The sequence below is a fragment of the Oratosquilla oratoria genome, chromosome 21, assembly GCF_046742065.1.
Source record: "Oratosquilla oratoria isolate Oo_2021 chromosome 21, ASM4674206v1, whole genome shotgun sequence".
Taxonomy (NCBI): Eukaryota; Metazoa; Arthropoda; class Malacostraca; order Stomatopoda; family Squillidae; genus Oratosquilla; species Oratosquilla oratoria.
In genome coordinates, this window is record NC_134797.1 from 25,677,556 (window position 1) to 25,699,810 (window position 22,255).

The 22,255-nt window shown below is 37.0% G+C and overlaps 2 protein-coding genes across 3 annotated transcripts; one reads left to right on the plus strand and one right to left on the minus strand.

The window, feature by feature from the left end:
• Positions 1-201: 201 nt before the first annotated feature.
• On the minus strand, positions 202-11,711 carry CSN3 (COP9 signalosome subunit 3). The gene is made up of 8 exons (XM_076204571.1): positions 11,556-11,711; positions 9,211-9,459; positions 8,880-9,097; positions 4,792-4,986; positions 2,605-2,756; positions 2,277-2,436; positions 1,270-1,383; positions 202-995 (listed from the first exon to the last, which is right to left on the minus strand). Exons 1-8 carry the CDS (start codon positions 11,608-11,610, stop codon positions 840-842), a joined length of 1,299 nt encoding a protein of 432 aa, XP_076060686.1. The 5' UTR covers positions 11,611-11,711; the 3' UTR covers positions 202-839.
• Positions 11,712-11,938: 227 nt separating this feature from the next.
• On the plus strand, positions 11,939-21,381 carry LOC143036806 (uncharacterized). 2 transcript variants are annotated; one of them, XM_076204569.1, is made up of 7 exons: positions 11,939-12,150; positions 13,796-13,957; positions 14,121-14,192; positions 15,477-15,602; positions 16,453-17,804; positions 20,549-20,634; positions 21,148-21,379. In XM_076204569.1, exons 1-7 carry the CDS (start codon positions 12,088-12,090, stop codon positions 21,261-21,263), a joined length of 1,977 nt encoding a protein of 658 aa, XP_076060684.1. In that variant the 5' UTR covers positions 11,939-12,087; the 3' UTR covers positions 21,264-21,379. The 2 variants fall into 2 exon arrangements, with proteins under 2 accessions (XP_076060684.1, XP_076060685.1); XM_076204570.1 differs by lacking the exon at positions 11,939-12,150 and having other exon boundaries at positions 13,831-13,957; positions 14,082-14,192; positions 21,148-21,381.
• Positions 21,382-22,255: the final 874 nt, after the last annotated feature.

Below are 22,255 nucleotides of genomic sequence, written 5' to 3' on the forward strand. Positions count from 1 at the left end.
ACACCATATCTTTTCCATGAGTAACTCGGACAATCTTGTGGCTGCTGCCGATTACTTGAGAGCTGTGGGTCCCAAGGGGCAACAGACTGAACAATTGATTTCATGTAATTAGACCTATACAAGGTTTGTTAAAAACATTTTACATCAGCCGTGAGTGATAAGGAATTCTTAAGTTGAACTGAAGGCTAAATGAAAGAGATGTACAAAGGCCAATTTAATATCTATGTACAGGAATCTGGTGGAAAGATGGCATTGTGACATGCAAATATACTTCAATGGGTGGGTTAACCTTTCATAGTAAATAAATTAACTGCCATTTTTTCACAACATAATACAAATGACTGCTTGAATGTATTGGTAAAAAATAAATAAAGAAAACTGAATACTATTGAAAACAATATGCCTTGGGAATTTGTTCTGAATATTCAATCAACACTGATCAACATTTCTTAGCTGGAGTAAACTAGATAAACTTCATAATGTTGATCACTTTTCCTTTTTCTTCCTCATGTTATAGGAAAAATTTCAAACACTGCTTGAGAATATTCTTTGGTGGTCATTGACCAAAGCATCTGCTTAAATCAAACCACTGACATATCTGAATGTGAATTTGAGTAACTTGTGCTGATGATGCAACTTCAAAGTTGCATTTTTTGTCCATGGGAACTTCCTTTGATTGAGCATAGCTGAGCCAATGATGCACAAAATTCGAAGGCTCACAAAGATGAAATGGTCAAGGAAAGGAACAAATAAGAATTCAAGTTCTACATGACTTGTTGTTATCGGAATAATACATTTTTCAAATCAGACATTTTCTTTTATCACCATTACTATCGGTGCTACATTGAGGATACCCCGGAACACTTGGTTTGAGCTGACGGTGCTGGTCCATCCTCCTCCTGAGGACCTAAAACTTTCTGCACATATTGCGGGTTGACCACGATCTCTTCTTCCATACCTTGCAGCCGCCTTTCCACTTCCATACACAACTGAAGCTGTAACACAAAAGTTTTTTCTTTTATTTATACCAAGGAAAGGTAACAGTTACTTAAAAACAAGGATATACTTTCTTCTTTATGAGAGATGATTTAATTTAACTGTGGGGTATGTAGATCCTTGAATAATGGAATCTCATATTCTGCAGTGTATCATAAAGATGAGAAAGCTATTGTTCATACAACTTTCTGGTCCAGCATATTTAAAATTGACACATAGAAGATCTAGGAAATTTGAACATCCTCAATGTGGGGCAATAACCATATTCCATACCTCTTTATCCAAGTATGACATCATAATTGGGGAGTTATACTTCTCAGGGTTGTCCAAGAAGACCACCATACCATCTTTCTGATTAATGCTTGCATGTATTTCACCATCTTCAATCTGGTAAGAAATAATCATTTACATTCTTAAGGTAATTTAAGTGTTATCTTACATTCATAAAGTAATTTAAGTATTACAGGAAAACTAAGTAAATATGGATTACATTTGAATACTCCCTGACTCACCATCAACACTTACTTATCTAATGCCTCAGGTTTCTCTTAACTGGAAACCTATGGCTGCTATGTACATACTTACCAAAGGATATTTTCCCCTTACAAGGGGATGGATGAATCAATGCACACACCCATCTCACATCCATCCAAACTCATTCATCAACCTACTATCTTAACACCTCATGGACTTCCCTGATTTTCCATGTGGACTTACGAGAAACACAAACAAACAAGCAAACAAACAGACACTCTCTCCAAAATACCTTGCTTCAAAGTCAAGTACCTACTGTACATGAATTTGAAGCTAGGTATGATAAGTTGGGGAGTAGGAGACAGAACCCAATGAGTGTTGCCCCTCCCCCCAACACACACACTATATCAACTGAACACAAGAAAGTGCATTCATCTACGTATATACACACTTCACAGAACCAGACACTCAACACTGTTAACATATTCATTCCTCCTAAGCAGTCATCTATAATTCCCTCAAAATACCCCAATTATTTGTGCTAAACTCACTCTAAAGTACTTTTCAGGAGGGGGAGGGATTTCACTGCTTAACATACATACTGATATATGAAAAAGAGTACCACACAGCACAAACTATATTTCCTTGCAACTGAAATATCTGTACATTCTCAACAACACAGATCAGCATAAACATACATCATAGACACTTCTATTATGTCCCCTCCTTGTTTTTTTGGATACAATTTCCTGATAGCATACTTTTCAACGGTAATCCACTGTAATACAATCATATAATTAACCTACCATATTTAATATATATTCCTGTGCTTTCTGAGGGGTTGCAAGTTGAACTCGATTGGCGACATCTGCCAGGGAAAGTGTCAGGAAGGTTCGGGTTAAACGCTGTATATTCTTCTTATAGAGAGCATTTAGACACTGTTTCACCAAACCCATGTTTTGGTCTCTGAAATCAGAAAACTTGTTGTAATTAAGGTTACTACACTAATGAATCTATAGAAGTGTTATCACTTTCCACTTGCCCCCACAAGCTTTTGCCAGTACAATCACTATTCACAGGCCCTGCAGATTATATATCACTTCTCATCATATATCAAGTAGTCATTCCAGGTACCTCACAAATGTTTCCTGGTGTTTAGTGACCAATCCATGGACTTTATCGGGACAGTTGGTAGCATATGCAACACCAAGGTCCCAGTAAACTTGGCTAAGAGGTTTGATAAACCGTGTCATGATCAAGGACACATACTTTGGGATCTTGCCAATCTAAAATAAGAAGTACAATATGAAATTATTTCCATAATGCAAAACAGAAGGGACTAAAAGCTCACCCTATGCATTACATAACAACTGCACAAATCACTATCCCTCTGCTCAGTTGCTTACTGGTGAAATCCAAGTCCATTATCTCTTGAGGACAAATCAATAATTCAAATGCAAGTTTAAAGATACTTTAAAACCTATTAAAAGAAAACACCATGTAGGGATGGAGCCTTTATTATTATGACATTTTGCTTATTAGTGCTTTATCATGCCATTCAGGGATGGAATGGGTGGGAATGATTTTATGCCTTTTTCTTTTTGGCTACCCCCCTTGTAAGGGGGAAGAAGCCTTGGTATATGTATGTATGTATGTATGTATCATGCCATGTTGTGGAACACAAAACTCTGAGAATATATAGGACCTGATGGCACAGGGAAAGGTCACTGGATCCCAGGGATGGTTAAAAAAGGACGGAGAGCAATTGTCTGTGCTGACTGCTGATAGACAACTACACAAGTAGAATAGATAAAGTAAGGGAATAAGGTGGGGATGGGAACTAAGGATTGCTTCCCAAAAGGCATGTTTAACAATGCATCCCATATTATTTCTTTGATTCCATTGGTAAACAAAACCTTGTTAAGTTCTATTCACTTCCTTCCAAAACATCTTTTCAAAATTTTCTGTCAAATTTGTACCATCTTACTTCTGCTCTCCTTCACCCTAAATTCTGCTTCTCCTTTCTCCTTCTTGTACCACTCATATGCTTCCATAGTCCTACCTTGAAACCAATCCACATCCTCTTACTCCTCTTCTACTACTGCCTTCACCTGTTCATCCCAGCATTCACTACCCTTCCTTCTATTTCCTCCCATACTTCTTGTCCCACATAACATCTTTGGACACTATCAATTGTTTAAACTTACCCATTCTTCTTCTATTCCTATCTCCTCTCTATCCCTCACCACCTCCTACACTTCTCTCAGCTTCTACTGGTATTCTTTCTCATTTTCCTTCTCATTCAATTTGTTAACTCTTGGCACCTCTCTACCTCGTACTTTTTTCTTCTCTATTATTTTCCCCCTGACTCCCAATTTCCTTTCCACCAAAAAGTGATCTGACATTCTCCCACTCTCTCCCTTGAAAACATGAACATCCAAAACTCTTCCTATACTTCCACTATATAGTTCATTAATGCCCTATCAACCACCCTTTCCAAAGTATACCTATGCTTGGCTTTCTTCTTAAAAACAGATTTCTATTATCAACTTCCTTTCTAAACATCTATAACATCATCTCTCTGCTAAGATGTAAAAGGGGAGAGGGTAGCAGTGATCTGGAGGTTAGTTTTAAAGGAAAGATTGGAAGTGAAAAGATTCAAGTACTTGAGGTCACATGTAGTATGGAATGGAGGAGTGGGGGTAGAGGTAAATTGTAGAGTAAGAGAAGCAACTAAATGTCTGGAGTAATGAAAAATGTCACGAGAAATACATATCTGGGTACGAACACCAGAAAGTGAGGGCAAAAAGACAGGGTTGATCAAAGAATACTGGAATGCTTGGGCACATGGAAAGAACACATAAAAAAAAGACTAGCAAAAAGAGTGTGGAAGGTAGAAGTAGATGGAGAGAACTTGAAGGAGAACTTCCTGAAGGGTACAAGGGGAATGTCTGCTCAACAGGGATGGGTGAAGGCAACGCTACATGTGTGAAAGGCATACGAAGACTTCTTCTGTAATCAGTCTAATGGGACTTTAAAGCACTGTGCTCTCTAGTGTAATGACATTTGGAAATATGTCTTTTACCATAAAGTTTTTATGATACAATGGACAATCAACAATAATAAACAGATGCTCCCCCCAATTAGTCTGTTATAATAAGGTTCAACTGTATACTTATGTCAATTACATGACAAAGTATATGTGAAAATCATATGAGTAATATTAACAGTCATATGCCATGCAAATAAAATACATAACCTTAAATATAACCAGTACAGCTAAAAAAATTATGTTAAACTAATATAAGGAGAATTAAATACCTTTCCCTCCAGAATGAGGGATACAAGGATATGCTTCTTGAAGGCCTCCAGCATGATGTGTGATACTGCAAATGCAGGAGTGGTAATACAAACTCGGAAGAAGTATTGAGCTCTCTCGTAATTCTTGACAGCTGTGTATACCATTCCACCATAATAGTAGTAAAGAAGGAAATACTTAACATCATAATTCCCTTGCTGAAAAGATATCATCAACAATGGAATTAATTAAATGTAACATTAATATATAGTAAAAATAATCTTTGCTTAAATTTTATTGACCAAAACCCATAGCCCAGTTACCAGCAACAATTCTCAGTGCCTCTAATAGGTTTCTCTGGGAACAAACTTTGGACTATCATTTGTGTTGTATTAGTGTGGGGCAATTTCTATATCACTGGTTCATAGTAGTTGGTGGGAGCAATCACCTGTTGTCAACTGTACATGAATTTGAGGCTAGGTATGATCAATTAAAGATTAGACAGGACCCAATGAACATTCTTTCCCATATACCGTACTACAATCAGGTAAATACAACTTAGTGATAACTAGCATTTTTTTTACAAGGGTGTTTTGTTTTATGATATTCCCTGAAATGTATTGATGTACTGTTCAATATGATAATATTCAGATGTTGACCAAATCTTAAAAGAGGAAGAGGAAGAAAAGAAAGAATGGATGAAAACTAACAAGAGCTAGGAAAGCAATAATGGATGGAAAAAACCTTGAAGGGAAATAGAGTGGATGGCATGAAAGAGGCTCAAGAGAGAAGGAAGGGAAGTGTGGCACTACTGGTGTGTGTTGAAGTGGAGGGAGGTGTCTTTGAGGACAACGTGAGCAAAGGTGAAACCAAGATGGGAAATATGGGCTTTTGTGAGTGCATCTAGTTCTGGTAGTAAGAAAAGAGAGGCTTTTTGGAATAGTTTAAACAAATGTATATAGAGTTTTGGGAGGAATGTAAAACCAGTGGTGTTGGGATCTCAATACTGGAGTAAGAGAGGACCCAATAAAGAAAGTTGTTGGGACTGGAAAAGAACTACAGTGGAGAGATGCATTTTAAAAGTAAGGTGATGATAGTGAACACAATGTTTAATAAGAGTGACAAGCATAAATATATGCTGAATAAGGTGATGGATTCTGGGTTGGTTGAGGGATCATTAAAGGATTATGCAGTGGTGCCCAGCAGTTTTGTGCATACGTACATTCAGGGGCAAGGGGTTGTCAGATTATATTCTGGTAGAAGGGAAACAGTAAAGGTAAAGAAGAGGGGAAAGAAAAGGGTGGAAGGGAGAGAAATGTTGAAAATGATCATATTAAATGAAAGGGAAAAAGAAAAAGAATACCTGAAGCAGTGATAAGTATATGAAATATTGGAAGATAAAAGAAAAACAGGAGTACAGGAATAAAGGGTATGCTTCTAGTAGGAAATGTTAAAGTGTGCATAAAGAGTATATGGGATGACAAGATGGGTAAGAACAGGAGAAGTATTAAATAGTGGGATGAAGAGGTGAAGGGAGTGGTGGAAGAAATGAAGCAGGGATATGAAGAGTAGTTGTAAAGTAGAACTATGGAAGCATATGAGAGGTACAGAAGGGAGAGAAAGCAAAGTACAAGATGAGGAAGGCAAAAAAGAGAACAGATGTAAAGTGTATAGAGAGAAAAATAAATAAATAAATAAAACTAAACTAAACTAAATAAAAATAAATAAGCAAAATATAAATATAAATTAATAAATACAATATTCAAAATAATAAGAAGTCTAGTCTTGATGGTTCTTCATTGTTTCTATATCTGGTATTTTCCTTTACCCATTGAGTTAATGTGTACTCAAAGGTCATATCCAGTACAATATTTCCCCAAAGGTCTTCTCCTCCTTTCACTGTCATTTCTTCCCTAGGATGAGATGGATGGATGGGGGTAAAAGGGGCTCTGGGGAAGAGGGGAATATCTGTTTCTGACCCAGGGCAGTGGACAAGATGCAGGGATGACCCGTCATCCAGAAGGTGCCAAGATAAGAGGGAGGGAAGAGGGTGGAGGAAAGTGGAGTGTGATAAGGGATTGGAATGGGTGGGAGTGGTTTTTATGCCCTTGTTTTTTTGGCTACCTTCCTTATGAGGGGGAAAAAGGCCTTTGGTATATGCATGTATATATAATTACTATGTTACCCCCTTTCATTAATTCAATTAGTGCATTCTTTGTGTCTTCCAACATTTTGGAATTATCACAATATGTCCAAGACTGTTTTTGGAGGCACATATACCGTATTACTACAAATTTTCTACTTTGTTATCTTTGTTACATTTAAGCCTTTCTTACACAAAAACATGACTCCTCCACCTGGTAACTTTCTAATTTTCACCCAATGGTTGTATAGACCTTGTCCCACACTATTTGATGGTAGTAGACTTTTTAATTTTGTCTCCATATTTCCCATTACGTCTGGTTTCTCTACTAACAGATAGTCATCTAATTCATTTAGTCCTGAAATCATACCGTCTATGTCAATACCTTACCTTACCATCGTGCCATATCCTCTTGGACTTCGGCAACCATGGAGCACCACCATTCACGGTCCCTAGTTACTTGTAACATCTATGCTGGTTTGAGTTGTTTTCCCGTCGCCCTCATCAGCCCGTCCACATACTTCTCCTTCTGCTTTCCTCTTGCTCTCCTTCCCTCCACCAATATATATATGTCAATATATATTGTCAATGTCAATATATATCATTTAAAAAAATTCTTTTCTTCTCTTTTTTTGTTTATTATGTTTCCTTTTTTTATGTCCCATTTTCTCAGCCTCAGGTCCAGTACTCCCCAAAAAAACTCTTTCCAGCCTCTGTTCTCTCATTTCTTAATTTGCTTCATTTCTGTCTTTTCTATCTCTTTTTCCTCATTGCTCATTTCTTTTTTTATCCATACATTTTTGTAATTTTCACTATTTGCCAGCTTTGCTGCTTTTGATAGTACTTCTTCAGCTATCATTTGAGACCTTAGTTTGATTTTTAGTGGCCTATACTGTTTTCTCTAGAGTACTGTCCCATTCTATGTACTTCTTCTATCTCTTTGTCCATTACCTGTCCCTCCTCTTGTATCTCTTTCAGAATTGCTTTTGCAATTTCTTTTTCTTTTTCTCTTTGGTATCTGTGTACATTATATTCTTTAATACCATAAACTACAATGAACTTTTTTTTTTTATCCACTGTGTCTCTTACCCAGTTTTCCTTTTCTTTACTTTACAGTTTCTTTAGCCTTTTCCTCTAGCTGCTGTTGTACCATTTCTTTAAAGGTTATTTTCTGATTTTCTTGTTCTAGCTTCCATTGATTCTTTATTTCTAGGTGATCCATCTCCTTAATTGTTTCTCCTACTTTTTTGGTCACTGCTTGTATTTGTTCCTCGACTTCTTTTTTCAATGCCTCATTTTTACTTTTTATCTTCATTTTTCATTCTTTCATTATCACTTCTGACCATATTTAATTCGTTTTTTAGATCATTAAGCTCTTTGTTCATCTTGTCATTAGCTCTTCATGGTTGGTTTATCTCTGTACATTGCCCTATATTAATGTTTAAAATTCATTGATTCCTCCATCAAATTAGCAATATCCTGTTTTCTTTGTACATTTTTATACCTAGTTTCTCTTTCCACATCTAAACCCCTGCTTAATAATCCTCTTTCTTTTGGAAATCCTGAATAAAACATTGGTGTCCCACCTTTGAGTTGATTTTGGATATCAATCATGCATGATGTTTTGGTATTACCCCCAGTGATGATTTAACTCTGCTGATGTCCAAACCTCTCTTTATTGATTCACTTTTTCTTCATTTTTCTTTTTCCTTCTCCATTTTGTGTATTTAATAGACTATTTACTTGAAACTTGTTTTACCATTTTGGTCACTTAATAAACACAACTGCTTCTGTGTATGTGTTTTTTTTTTTACTTTGTGTGTGCACATGCTTGGGACAATACCTCAACTGAATTAGGCCCCACTTTATCTCAAATAATATATCCCTCAGTGAAATATGGATGTCTGGTTTCAGCCAAAACAAAACATCTACTCTACTCAATGGGTTAGGTGTCCAACTATTACTTACCTCTTTACTGATGTCCATTATGTCTATGTCGAGGAAACGCAGTGCTGGCTTAAAACACTTGGCCACCAAACAAAGGTGAACTAGATGAGCGTGAATTGATGTCAACATAAGTGGAGATTCTTGCACCTTCTTGATGGCAATACAGAGGAGCTCAATACCTCTCATAGGACAATTTCCCGCAACCAAGAGGTCAGCATATGTTCCACACAGGTCAGCCACTTGTTCAGGGAAGATTTTTTTTTAAATTACATCACATGTGTAAAGTTAATTAAACCATCATATATAAAAACAGAATTTAAACATGGTCATACAGATATTAAAACACACTTACTCATATCTGGTGCATGACGAATTTGTTCTTCACTACATACGTTAATAAATTCAGCAACTGTAGCATGAATAGTGTCTATATTTTTGTCATGTGGCGATACATTCTGTAATCGTACGCAGAGAACTGCAAGTACCCCAATGGAATGTGTTTGCGGTTGAAGAGTTGCAAGAACTGTGTCCAAATGGGCAACATTCTTTAGTACTACTTCAGAATTTTTGCTAACAAATTTGACCACTTCTTCATAATTCCCTGAAACATAAAATTTTCATTTAGTATAAACATTATAACAGACATCCACCAATCTGAATAAGCTGTAGACATTAGGTATAACTATTTGTATATGTCAACCAGTTCCCAAAAGGAAAAGATTTTAGACTTCTTTGCCTATAATGAAACGTGAGTAGAAAGACGAGTAATAAGACTGTGTGTGTTTATTCACCTAGTTGTATTTTATGGGACGAGAGCTATGCTCATAGTGACCCGTTTTTGTATCTCTCTACGCCCCGTTTATTCTTAAAATCGTGTATAGCTTTGGTATTCATTGTTTCTCCGTTCAGTTTGTTCCACAAATCAATCACTATGTGGGAAGCTATTCTTTTTCAGGTCTCTTCTGTAGCTGCCTTTCTTTAGTTTCTTTTCATGTCCTCTTGTTTCTCTTCTGTCCCACTTTAATAAGTCGTCTCTGTCGAAAAAGTTCTGTCCCACTTTAATAAGTCGTCTCTGTCGAAAAAGTTCTGTCCCACTTTAATAAGTCGTCTTTGTCTGAAAATGGTCAACAAATTGCCTCTTTCTCTTTTCTGTTCCAGTGATGAATGATGTAATTTTTCTAATCTTTGTTCGTATGTCAGGTTTGTCAGTGTAGGCGCCATCTTTGTTGCTGCTCTTTGTATTCTTTCTAACTTTCTTATGTTCTTCTTTGTGCTAGGTGCCCATAGTGTAGCAGCATATTCTAGTTTAGGTCTTATCAGTGTAACAACTATTTTTTTAACCATCTCCTCATCTTTGAAGTTGAAGGCCACTTTCATTGACCTCAGTAAGTAATAAGTCTCTCCAAATAATTTATTGACATGTTTATCAGGTGTCAAGTCACTTGAGATTACTCCCAGGTCCCTTTCTGAATCGACTTTTTTGACTTGTCTCTAATTTTGTACTGTCCCGATACTCTATTTTTATTTTTTCCAAATTCCATTACGCTACATTTTCACTTTTCCGACTCCATTCCCATATTTTGTCTAGGTCTTCTTGTAGCGATATGCAATCTTCTTCTGTTCTTACTTCTCTTCATTTAGTAATCTATCATCAACTTGGACTCCCACCTCTTTTCTTTTTTATTATGCTTCCCTGCTGAGGTAAATCAGCTGAGATGGTATACTAATACTGTCAGCTGTCCAAGATGCAGGACATGCAAAATAGGTGACTCTTCTGGGACCCCTTTCAGGAACTTGTCCAAAGCTCTCTTGAAGACTTCAGTACTACACCTGGTTAAATCCCTGATTCTTCTTGGTATACAAATGAAGAGTTTGGGTCCCTCATATGTAAAACTGTTTCCATGGAGGGATCCAAGCTGTTGAGAGACGCCTTCAGTTATTCCATTACTGCAGATTCTCCCATGTCTTGGAAGATACTGTTCCCTGATATTCATGGAAGTCTTAGCAGTAGGGTTGGGCACTTGCCTCAAATAGTTTCCACATATAAACAATCATTACAATGGCATACTGCTCTCTTCTGTACTGCATCAGTAAAGAAAGTTCCAGTTTTCAGTCTTGTCTAATAATCTTGATCTGTTCCATATTTATTTTTTGAGTACACACCCTTTAAATTTGTCAAAGTTGTTTAATGTTGTAGATTTTGTTAAATGGCAGTCACAATAATAGACATATATTAAAAAAAAAAAAAAAAATCTTCCAGATCCTTCTGGAAGAGAAAAAAATTACTGCCACACATGGCTTTTAACATTCAAATGATTAATTTGTGGGCGTGGTTTTTTAATCCATTCTTAGGCTATACTGTACATCAAGACACCCATTCTTAATGGGCTATGTTAAAAAGGGGGGTTACCCGATACCAAACATATCTGAAGGTCTAATAATCAATCAATATTCAACTAGTGTAATTCTTACAGCAATCATATTTAAAACAAATGAGACAAATTCATATAACAATATGTAATACTTAATGTAAGATGACTAATTGTAATCATACAAAAGCAATGGGCAACTTGTGGAGATAGTTCAACAGTAAAAACAGGTACCCGAATTTTCTTGGTAATATTTTCAACAAATAATACGACTGATATAGAAATTAATCTATATGAGTGTAATACAATTAAATGCTCATTTACCTACCCTGGACAGAAAGTGTTGTAACGTTGTTAACGAAGTGCTCCAGAGCGGAGGCCATGTTTGTTTTGATTTGTCAGATTGTTCTTAGTATGGTTCTTCGGTATAAGTATGCTGGTGGTAATCAATTCCACCATAACAATTTTCATATCAAAATATTAAATCAAAAAGATATGTTGTATCATCTCTGAATCTATGCTATTCATTATTATGAAACCTAATAATTGTGTACTATGACGAGGCTGAAATAATTATGGTGAAATTTATTCCTATAAACAATGAATATTCTAGAAAAAAATATAATTTGTACTAAGAAATAAGATTTTGACATTTTTGAATGAATAATGAGAAGCATTTTATAACTTTTTATGATTTTAAACATCTATGCAATCGCAATATCCATCGGCTACACTGTTTACAAACGAAGAACGTGGTGGAATTGGGTTGCAGTCTCGGAATTGGTTGATCTAGCCCATGAACTAGTGGGTAGCAGTGTTTGTGAAGGAGGAATATTCAAGAAGTATATAATTCAAACAAGATGGGTGCGGATAATAACAGTGAAGAATCAAAAAAACTTACTAAGTTTACTCTTAATAATTTTGTAAGTCCATTGATCATTGTTGATTGTATGATTGTTTCTTTGCTTACTGGAGTGTAGTGCTCATTTGTCACCTAAGGAAACTAGTCCTTTCCTTACGTAGAGGCTTACATAGAGAAGATCTAGAAGAGGCCTATTAGGCCTATGCAACTAACTTTGTATTTTTTGCCATGTACAATGTGGTCATAAGGTTCCACATGTCAACTGTTTTGTATGTAAAATCGTGTTTTCTTACATTCATTCTTTTTTTCTTGTAAATTGGATATTGGTGTTTTATTGTTACTGTATGAATCTATTCTCAGTAGAAACAAGTCTTGTCACTGCTCTGTCTATATAACTGTCAAGCCCGTTATTGTCTGAATGCAAGTGTAGATATTTCATTACATTGAATCACATTATTTGGTGTATCAACTCGTGTAACTCCTTGCCTGATAGTGCTGTCAGTTCTGACACAGTTGATAATTTTAAAGTGCCAACATTCTGTAAATGGAGGTATTATTTTCAAATAAACTGATGTTAAATAGCTTTGCTTAGTACAGATTTGAATCCTAGGCTTTGGAGTGCTATACCTTCTTGAGCTTAGGGTGCTACCAACTGTAACTACAGCATGTATGCATGAAAGACCACGTGCCACATGGCCTCTTGACATCAGCTCCCTGTGTTACATGGCCTTGGTAGATGGAGCTATTTAACAAAACTGTTAATACAAACATACAGGCTCATGTCCCTCATATCTCGTACGTACACCCAAGCTTTGCAGTATCCGCTTATGACGTACTTGCACCAGTTATATATGATTGTTCCAGGATTGTAAGTAATCTATCAGTGAGTTCGCATGCAAGCAAATCTAGGGCTGTCCGTCTTTTTGGTTTGCCTTGAGCCTGACTCAGTCACTCAATTCATTGCTTCTGATCTCTTGTAGGAGAGACCCACTGGATGGGTACAGGTCACATAGGGTTAAATATTGTGCTATTGTTAAGGGATTATTAGTGAGGGGCAGTATATGAAGAGGTGTTCAGTGTCTTATGTGTGTTGATTGTATCCGTGGTAGTTTGATTTCTTCTCTGACAATATAAGAAAGCTGTAAAATTTTTAATTGCAAACATTTCAATAAGTGGGTTTTGCTTACAAAGTTATAGCCAGAACATCACTGTTAAAATCAACATGGGTGCTTGATAAACAATATAATTTTGATTAGTATCATCGGTGTAATGGTATTTTATAAATCCCAGCCAGTGTGGCACTGCCTAAACTAAAGGCATCAGAAAACTACGTATCATTGGAGGTGTGGTGTCAGTGATGGTGATTATGATCAAACTCATTTGGTTTACAAAGTGATGGCAATTCTCATATTCATTTTCCACTATTTTACATAGCTTACTCTATGTACAGAATTAAATAAATACTACATATCAGATATGAAGTATGTATGCCAGAAATTTTGATAAGTTGAGCATAACCATAATATAATTATTTATTCTATATATAAGATAAATCTGGTAGATCTAGTTCTATTTAATTGAGCTTCAACTGTAACAGTGCTTTCAGTATTCCAGTTTAAGGGGAGATAATGGTAGTAATGTTACTTAGTAATCTCAAATTATTTATTATGATTTGTTTTAATGATGATGATGAAAATGCTTTTCAGCTTGTGAAAATGAGACCTGCAGTATGTCAGAGCAAAGTTCATGTGATGACACAGTTGGTGCGATCAGCAGAAAAATATCGCTCAAAGAAAGGAACTGAGGCCCAACGTGAAAAGAATCAGAGACGTGCAGAAAAGCTGATTCAGGAGTTAATGTTTATCAAAGTAAGTACTTTTTTAATGATAGGCATTATGAAATTAATTTTTTTATTATTTATTACTCATCATGCTTGAAATAAAATGGACAAAGTATGAAATATTGACAAGCTGATTTGTTTTGCCTTTTTAGAAGTGATTTCTTTTTCATATCACTGAGAACTATTGACAGACACTTCATCGTGATGACATTGGAAAGCTGGTGGTTGCAAACAGAAGGACCCTTAAGGATATGGGCAGTGATGTAAGTAATATAGTTTTCAGGATCTGAATGCTAGGAATTACACTTTTTTGGGAGGGACTTAAAAAAATTGCATGATTTCAAGTCGAAGTGTTTGAGAAATATGGTAGTATTACAAGAATGGCTAACATGAGAAATGTGGAAATGAGGCAGATGATAGGAATAGGAAAGGAGCTGTTGGTTAGAGTAGACAAGAGAGTACTGAAGGGGATTGGGCACATGGGAAGAATGAGGAAATCAGAAGTGAACTTTAGAAGAAGACCAAGAATGAGATGGATGGATGGAGTGAATAGAGCTTTGGATGCAAACAGAATGTCTGTCAAGCAGGAAAGAGTGAGACTTTCAGATAAGACAGCCCCCAAAGAGTCTGAATTTCATGGTATTAGCTGATATCTGTGATATAAGACGACCTCTAAACTACCAAACCATCTGTGGTGAAGTTTAGGTCAGTGAGCACCAAACAACCAGATGGTGATATACCAGTACAATTAATTATTATTACTAGTAATAAGCTATCATACCTTAAAGTATAACCTATAGATAGTTTGGATTGTTCGTATATTATCAGTGAGGCATGATAAGGTAAATACCATCTGTAGTGGAAGCAAGTTGTGAAACCAAAAGCATTGACAGATTTGTTTTTGTATCTGGCATGTAGGATGACCTCTCCCCCCTTTTTTTTTTTATTATTCAAGTGTCATCTTGTACACTGAAAGACATGGTATGTTCCCTGTGTCAGACAGTCTTGCATGATCGCACACATATTTAGACTGTTCATCATTGGCAGCATGCACAAATAGCCCCAACACATTCAGGGAGGATGGTCTGTGGAAGGAGGCTAAGAATATAATTGGTTTCCTCAATAACTCTTATGTACCAAGTGACACTAAGGATTAAACAATAAGAACAACTAAGGTAGCAATCTGTTCCATAAGAGAGGTGCATTGATGAGGAATTTTTGTGGAAGAAATGAGGTGTGATTTTCACATAATTTAATTATGAAGGCATGAAAGGGATAGGTATGGATGGAGTGAATAGAATGAGAAAGTTCCTTGCCCATGTAGAGCCACTTTATTTTTCTAGTGACAATATAAAAAATGGAAAAAAAAAAAGTACAGGATGTCATAGGAGGAAATGGTGTAATGAGGTGAAATGAGACCTTGGTGCCGAGTGCTTAGCATTTGAATGAAAATGTATGGTGTTAGTCAGAACAAGATTAATGAAGTATGCCATTGACTTGAAAAGTTTAAACTTACTAATTTTTGCTTTTATGAATTTTTTTTTCAGCCGAAGTGTAGCATTGAACAACGTGCTGTATGTCGCCTATCTGAACACAAAACTGTTAAAACTGAGCTTAGTAACTTTCGAAAAGAACATCCAGATTGGGCTGTAGAACTTCCAGATATATTTATGGTAAGCATTCCATTTGATAGGTACATACATATGCAAATGCCTTAATTGCTTGTGGATAACATTGTGCTTGTGGTTGGGTCGGAGGAGGGACTGTATGAGATAGGAGAAAGTTGAAAGTAATTGTGAGTAAAAGTAAGGTGATAAGATGTACAAAGGGAGAGAGTGGCAGCAAGTTGAAAGTAAGTCTTGGAGGAGAGAAGCTGGAGGGAGTGGATAGTTTTCAGTATTTAAGGTCATGTGTGGCAGGAAATAGAGGAATGGAGGGTGGGGGTAAACTGTAGAGAGAGGGAAGTAAGTGAATGTTTTGTGGAATTGAAAAGTGTCATGAGAAATAGGCATCTGGGAATGGATACAAAGGGAAGATTATATAAAGGGGTGATTGTGGGTGGCATACCTCAGTTTTATATCAGAAACATATACCTGTAGGATTGTACTATATACACCTGACCCCTGACATTTGCAGGTTCGACATTTCTGGTTCATGTTTTTTTCATAGGTTATTTTGTGTTAAATGGAATTTGTTTTTGATGAATCTTACTATTTAAAGGTGTTGAAATTTATTTTGGTGCCAGCCAGTGGTTACCTATGTATAGTATGGGTGCAGGGGGCTGGAAAATTATTTTGTGTTCCCTAATCCCCGTGAATGTTGGGGTTCAGGTGTATTTTCAACAACATGGTTCAGGGTACTTAATGTAGAGAAGTCTAGGTTACATCTGTTAAGGTTTGTTTACAAAATATTAATGTGTAACTCATCACAGGTTGGCTGCAATAGGGATTTTGAGTATAGCTGATTTCTATTTTTTTCTTAGAATAATTATAACTTGTTTATGCAGTACATAAATTTTTTCAGGGACTAGGAATACGTCATCGAAAACAGAAGTTAAAGAGGAAACAAGGTAAAGGCCTCTTTGAAAAGTACATGAAGAGAGAGAGAATAGTTTTACAGCTCCTTCAGGACCTGTGTGGCTGTGAATGGAAGAACAGGTTTGATTATACTGAAGAAAATCTATTGAACACAAAAGAAGACTGCCAACCAGATAATTCAAAAAGTGTTGCTAAAGCTAGTAATCATAAGGAGAAAGATGTAATGGATACTTCTGGTAGTTTAGAAGATATTTCCAGAGTGCTTGAGAGAGATAATAAGATTGGAGAGAGTGTGAGTGGTTCCACCTCTGAGGAAGAGAATTCAGATGATGAGGATGCTGAGGAAGTAGCTAGTGATGATGAAGAAACAGGTTTAGCCAGTGGGAGTGAAATGAGTACTGCATCTGTAGAGGAAAATGTTGATTATGATGGATTGAATACCACCCAAGAAGAACATCAGAATACTTCTTCTGAAGGTGAAAGTGAAGATGAAACTTTAGCTAATAGGCATAATTATGTTAAGCACTTACAAGATTCTGATTTGAATGAAAATAAGGTACAAAGAACAAAGGACAAACTTCAAGAGGCATTAAACAGTAAACCAAACAAGGAAAAGCAACCTCCCAGCAAAGTATCTAAAAAACTCCTGAAAAAAATGAGCTCCACAATGAAGCATAAACAAAACAAAAAGAATAGTAAAGCCATGGTTGTCCAACAGCTTAATCTGGATAATTTGACAGAAGAACATGTAATTGAACCTGTGCTAGACAAGAATGAAGACTCTAGTGATGAAGAGTCAGATGATGAGATAATGCAAAAGAAGGCTGGGAAAATAAGCTCTTTCTTTATTGGGGGAGTAGATGAAGAAGAGAGTGAAGATAATGACTCAGATGAAGAGAATAACATGAGTAGAGAATCAAGATTCGGGGAAAGCTCTAGACATGATATTGATGAAGAAATGGATGATTCTGTGATTGACTCGGGAAGATATTTCCGCAGAAATATGTTTAGAGGAGATAATCCTCAAGTGAATGTGAAGGAAGGTATGAGAAAAGGCCTGCCGTCAAAGGAAAGAATGGGTATGAAACATGGAAAGGATGGAGGAAGAAGGGAACAGAAGATTGGAGGCTTTAAAGATGACAGAAGGGAAGGGGGAAGGAACAACGAGCAAAGAGATTTCAGGAACAAAGGAAGGTTTTCAGATGAAGGTTCTAGCAGAAGAGGAGGATATAATCAAGGATTTAGAAGAGGAGGACTTCAAGGATTTTCAAGAGGGGGAAGAGGCCGAGGAGATGGAAACCGTAGAGAGAGAAGGCAAAAGATTAACGGCAGAGGAAGGTGAGGTCTTAATTTAGAATAGTAGGTGGCTTTAAGCTTCATTATAATAAGTGGTGGTCCTGCTAAATGAATGTTGGAGAATATCATCAGCCTGCTGTCCTTCCTCAAAATCCAACACCCTCACATATAGCTACAGGTGCAGTCTGGACTGGGCCAAAAATCTTCCTCTTTCAGCTTCACCTGTTTCCTCCTACTTTTTCATGCAATGAGAGCTGGCAACCAGGAGCTATTCTCCTCCTGGCACTAGCTGTTTACATAAAACAACAAAGCTTACTGTCCAGATTTCTTTGTGGAGGAATCTATGGAAGGGCTCAAGGACCTTTGTTGAGTGTTATGGAATTGATGGTTTTCAGTTGAAAAAAATTACTTGAAAAGTGATGCATAGCAAAATAAGATTTAATTTTAGAGTTAATTTGGAGCCTGTAGAGTGACTCAACTATACTAATGATACCTCTCTTTACAAGGGAGGTAGGCAAAAAACAAATGCATAAAAATCATTCCCACCCATTCCATCCCCAATACACTCCACTCCCCTCCACCCTCTACCTTCCCTCTTATCTTGGCACCTCCTGGATGACGGGTCATCCCTGCATCTTGTCCACTGCCCTGGATCAGAGGCAGTGTCGCAAGACACAGCACATCCAGAGCAAGGCCACTTCATTAAATCGGCAACCTTCCCTCTCCATCCCCTCATGCAGAAAAGAAGATGGGGAGAAATCCCATCGGGCTGTGTCAAATTGTTCTCATACACACTACCTCAACCCCCATCCCCCACTCATTCCATCTCATGCATCACAACATCATCCATATACAACCATTTTCCATTCACCCCTGTCTTCTGTCCTCTCCTGTCCTTCCTCAACAGACATTCCCCTCTTCCCCAAAGCCCCTTTCACCCCATCCATCCATCTCATCCTAGGTTGCCTTCTCATATTCACTCTCTCCTTATCTGCCTTCCATACCTCTTTTACTAGTCTTTCATCACTCATTCTTTCCATGTGTCCAAACCATCCCAATACTCTTTCATCCACCCTATCTCCCAACTCCCTTACCATCCCTGTTCTCCTCCTCACCTCCTCATTTCTCACTCTATCCAGCCTAGTAACCTCTATCATACTTCTCAGACACCTCATCTCAAACACATTCAAACTCCTCTCTTCCTCTTTTATGTTCCATGTTTCTACCCCATACAGTGCTATTGGCACAATCACTCCTTCATACAATCCATTCTTAGCATCCATTCCCAAATGTCTATTTCTCATTACACTTTTTAATCCACCAAGGCATTTACTCGCTTCTCTCAATCTACATTCTACCTCCACCTCCACTCCACCCTTTCCTGCCACATTCGCACCCAAGTATATAAAACTATCCACTTCCTCCAATTGCTCTCCCTTAATGCTCACTTCCAGTCTGCTACCACTTTCACACCCTTGTACATCTCATCACCTTACTTTTACCCACATTGATCTTCAACTTTCTTCTTTCACACACTCTCCCAAACTCTGTCACCAACTTCCTCAATCCCTCCTCTGATCCTGCTACAAGCGCAGTGTCATCAGCAAACAACAGCTGGCTCACCTCCCACTTTTCTCCATTTTCTTTAACCATCTCCAATGATATATAATATATTTTATTTATGGCTGTCTCCCTTATTAAGGTGAAGAAGCCCGTGGAATATAGATAGATTTTATCTATATACTAAAAGGCTTCTCCATTATAAAGGAGGCAGCCAGCCAAGCATACATAATAATAATACATAGATGCATATGCCAAGGGCTTTTTTCCCCTTAGGGAGGTAGCCAACGTCAAAGGCATAAATCCACTCCCACCCATTTCATCATCAGAAGCAGTGCAACAAGACAGCACAACCACAGCAAGGCCTCTTCATTTAGTTATAATTATTATTAGTATGTTATTATTGTTGATATTTTTATTGTTGCTTTGGGTTTCTATCAAGAAGAAGCCTTTTAGTATAGATGAAATAGATTTATTATCATTGTAGTATTATCATTATTATAGCTAAAAAAAAGTCTGTAGTCTCCATAATAATTTTCAAATGAAATTATATTTTACTCTGCATCACTTTTCAAATCAAATTACAGTAATAATAACTGCTGTCTTGACCTTCATCAACTGGAAACCAACAATCTCATGGCAGCTGCTTTGGATTTCACTTAATAGAAATCAACAGTAGTCAGTGTTGTATTAATGTGTGACTGTTTCCTATGTCATTGGTGTACAATAGTAAGAGGGGGAAGTAGTTGCAATTTGTCAGCTGTTCTTTTTGTGAAAAAATGGTGGAAATATAGTTAAAGGTTATATAGATCTTGGACACTGAAGAGTGTCAGACCCTTGGGACAACACAGGAAAATGAAGGTGAGGGTGTTAGTGGGTTTTGAAGACAGTCATTAGATCATTTCCTCTGATCTCCACCTCACAGGATCACCACTTGCCAGAACCAGTCTTTGGTCTGTTGTGATTATAAAGTCTACTTGATGTGAATCTTCAATATTTTACATTGTCTATCAAATTTAGAAGAGGAAAACATCTTGAACATTTTTGTTTAAGGAAAGAAGTTTTTCCCATTTTCTTCTACAAGTTAAATTCTTTGTGTTTCAGATCTTGCTTAGCCATGGTTAATGAATTAGATTTTATCATTTCACTTTCAATTTGTCAGCACTCTTGCACTAATTACTTATTCAGTTTTTTATTATGATAATAACATCATGCCTATTTTGTAGTTTCAGGGATGAAAATAATCCAAATTTGATACCGGTGGCTACCAAGGAGTTTATTCCTCCACAAACGAAGGTTGCTTCAGTCACTGGTAAGTATGTTTCTAATTCTGTGATTAATCAGATTCTTGGTCCTAAGTAAACATACATTTGTGTGATAATTGCAAGACTCTTAAACAGTGAATATTTTTCATTTATACTGAAAGTAGGAATTACCATTGGATTTTAAGTAGATTTGACTAGTGTTTTGTGAATATGGTGTAAACCATATATCTATATACTGAAAGGCTTCTTCCCTCTTTTAAGAAAGGTAGTCAGCCAAGGCACACACTCATCTAACACCTTTTTGTTCTCCTTTTACAAATTCCTTTGCTTCTTGTGAAAGAAGGGTCATCCCTGCCCCTCACCCACCCACTTTCTGGGTCAGAAGCAGTGCAGCAAGACACAGCACCTTTACAATAAGGCCTGGCTGCCAAAGCTGATCTACCCCCACCACTTCATTGCATGACAATCCTCCACTTTTTGGCTACCTCCCTGTGTAGGGGGAAAAAGCCTTTGGTATATGTATGTATATTAGTACTTTAAATGAATTGTTGATTTTACAGCTTCTGCAGCACCGGAGGTGAAGCTTCATCCTTCGTGGGAAGCCAAGAAACGTATGAAGACTCAGTCATCTGGTCTTGGACAGTTCCAGGGTAGTCGTGTAGTGTTTGATGACTAACATGTTTGTACTGGTCATGCGAAAATATAGATTTTTATCTTCTTAATAGAATGTTTACATTTTTGTTTACAGTGTGAAAATATAGTTATTTATAGTTTTATTAATAAAATGTTGACATTTCAAATTGTTTAAGTGAACCTATCATGCACATAGATTTTACTGGATTGGTTTTACATAAGCCAAAGGCTTTTTCCCCCTTATAAGGGAGGTAGCCAAAAAGCAAAAGCATAAAATCCACTCCCACCCATTCCATCCCCACATACTCCACTAACATTCACCACCTCCCTTTTAGTGTCTATCTGTTGCCAGGCTGATTCTGTGATGTACAGTAATGCGTAAGATAAAGGAGAGCAGATGTGAAATGGGGAAACATTATGACAAAATATTTTGAAAGTAATAGATGTTTTGGAAGGAAATTTATTTTTCAAATTTCCATATATCAAATTAGCAAAGCTGAATGATGAACTAAGAGAATGTAATCCTATACAAATGTTAGACACATTATTGAAATGTTCATAGAGAAGTCAAGATTTCTGTAAGCGACATCATATTCTAGTTATTCAAATGGGGGTTGGAGGTAGGATGTGGGAGGAAAAATAACCCAGTGTGATAAACCTTTAACTTAATTGCCGTGACGTAAGACCCAGTTGCAGATGTTGCCGAATCAGGAGTGATGTCTCGCACACACACACACACACGTTGGTCGAAGTGACAATGAAGTTTGGAACTCCAAGAAAACTTCAAGTTTCATCAATCTCAAAAATGAGGGAATACCTTTGGTGTAGTGGGAAGGTGAAGAAAAAGGAGAAAGAGAGGGATTACTGAGGAAAATGGAAGGAAATTAGGAAAGGAATGAACAGGTCCCGGATGTTAGAAGAGGTGTAAACAAGAGGGATTCAGAACACACAGACGAGGAAGAACAAGGAAGCAGAAGTGTCAGAAGCAGAAATATAGATAATAGTAGATCAATGGAAAGAGAAGATAACTGCTTT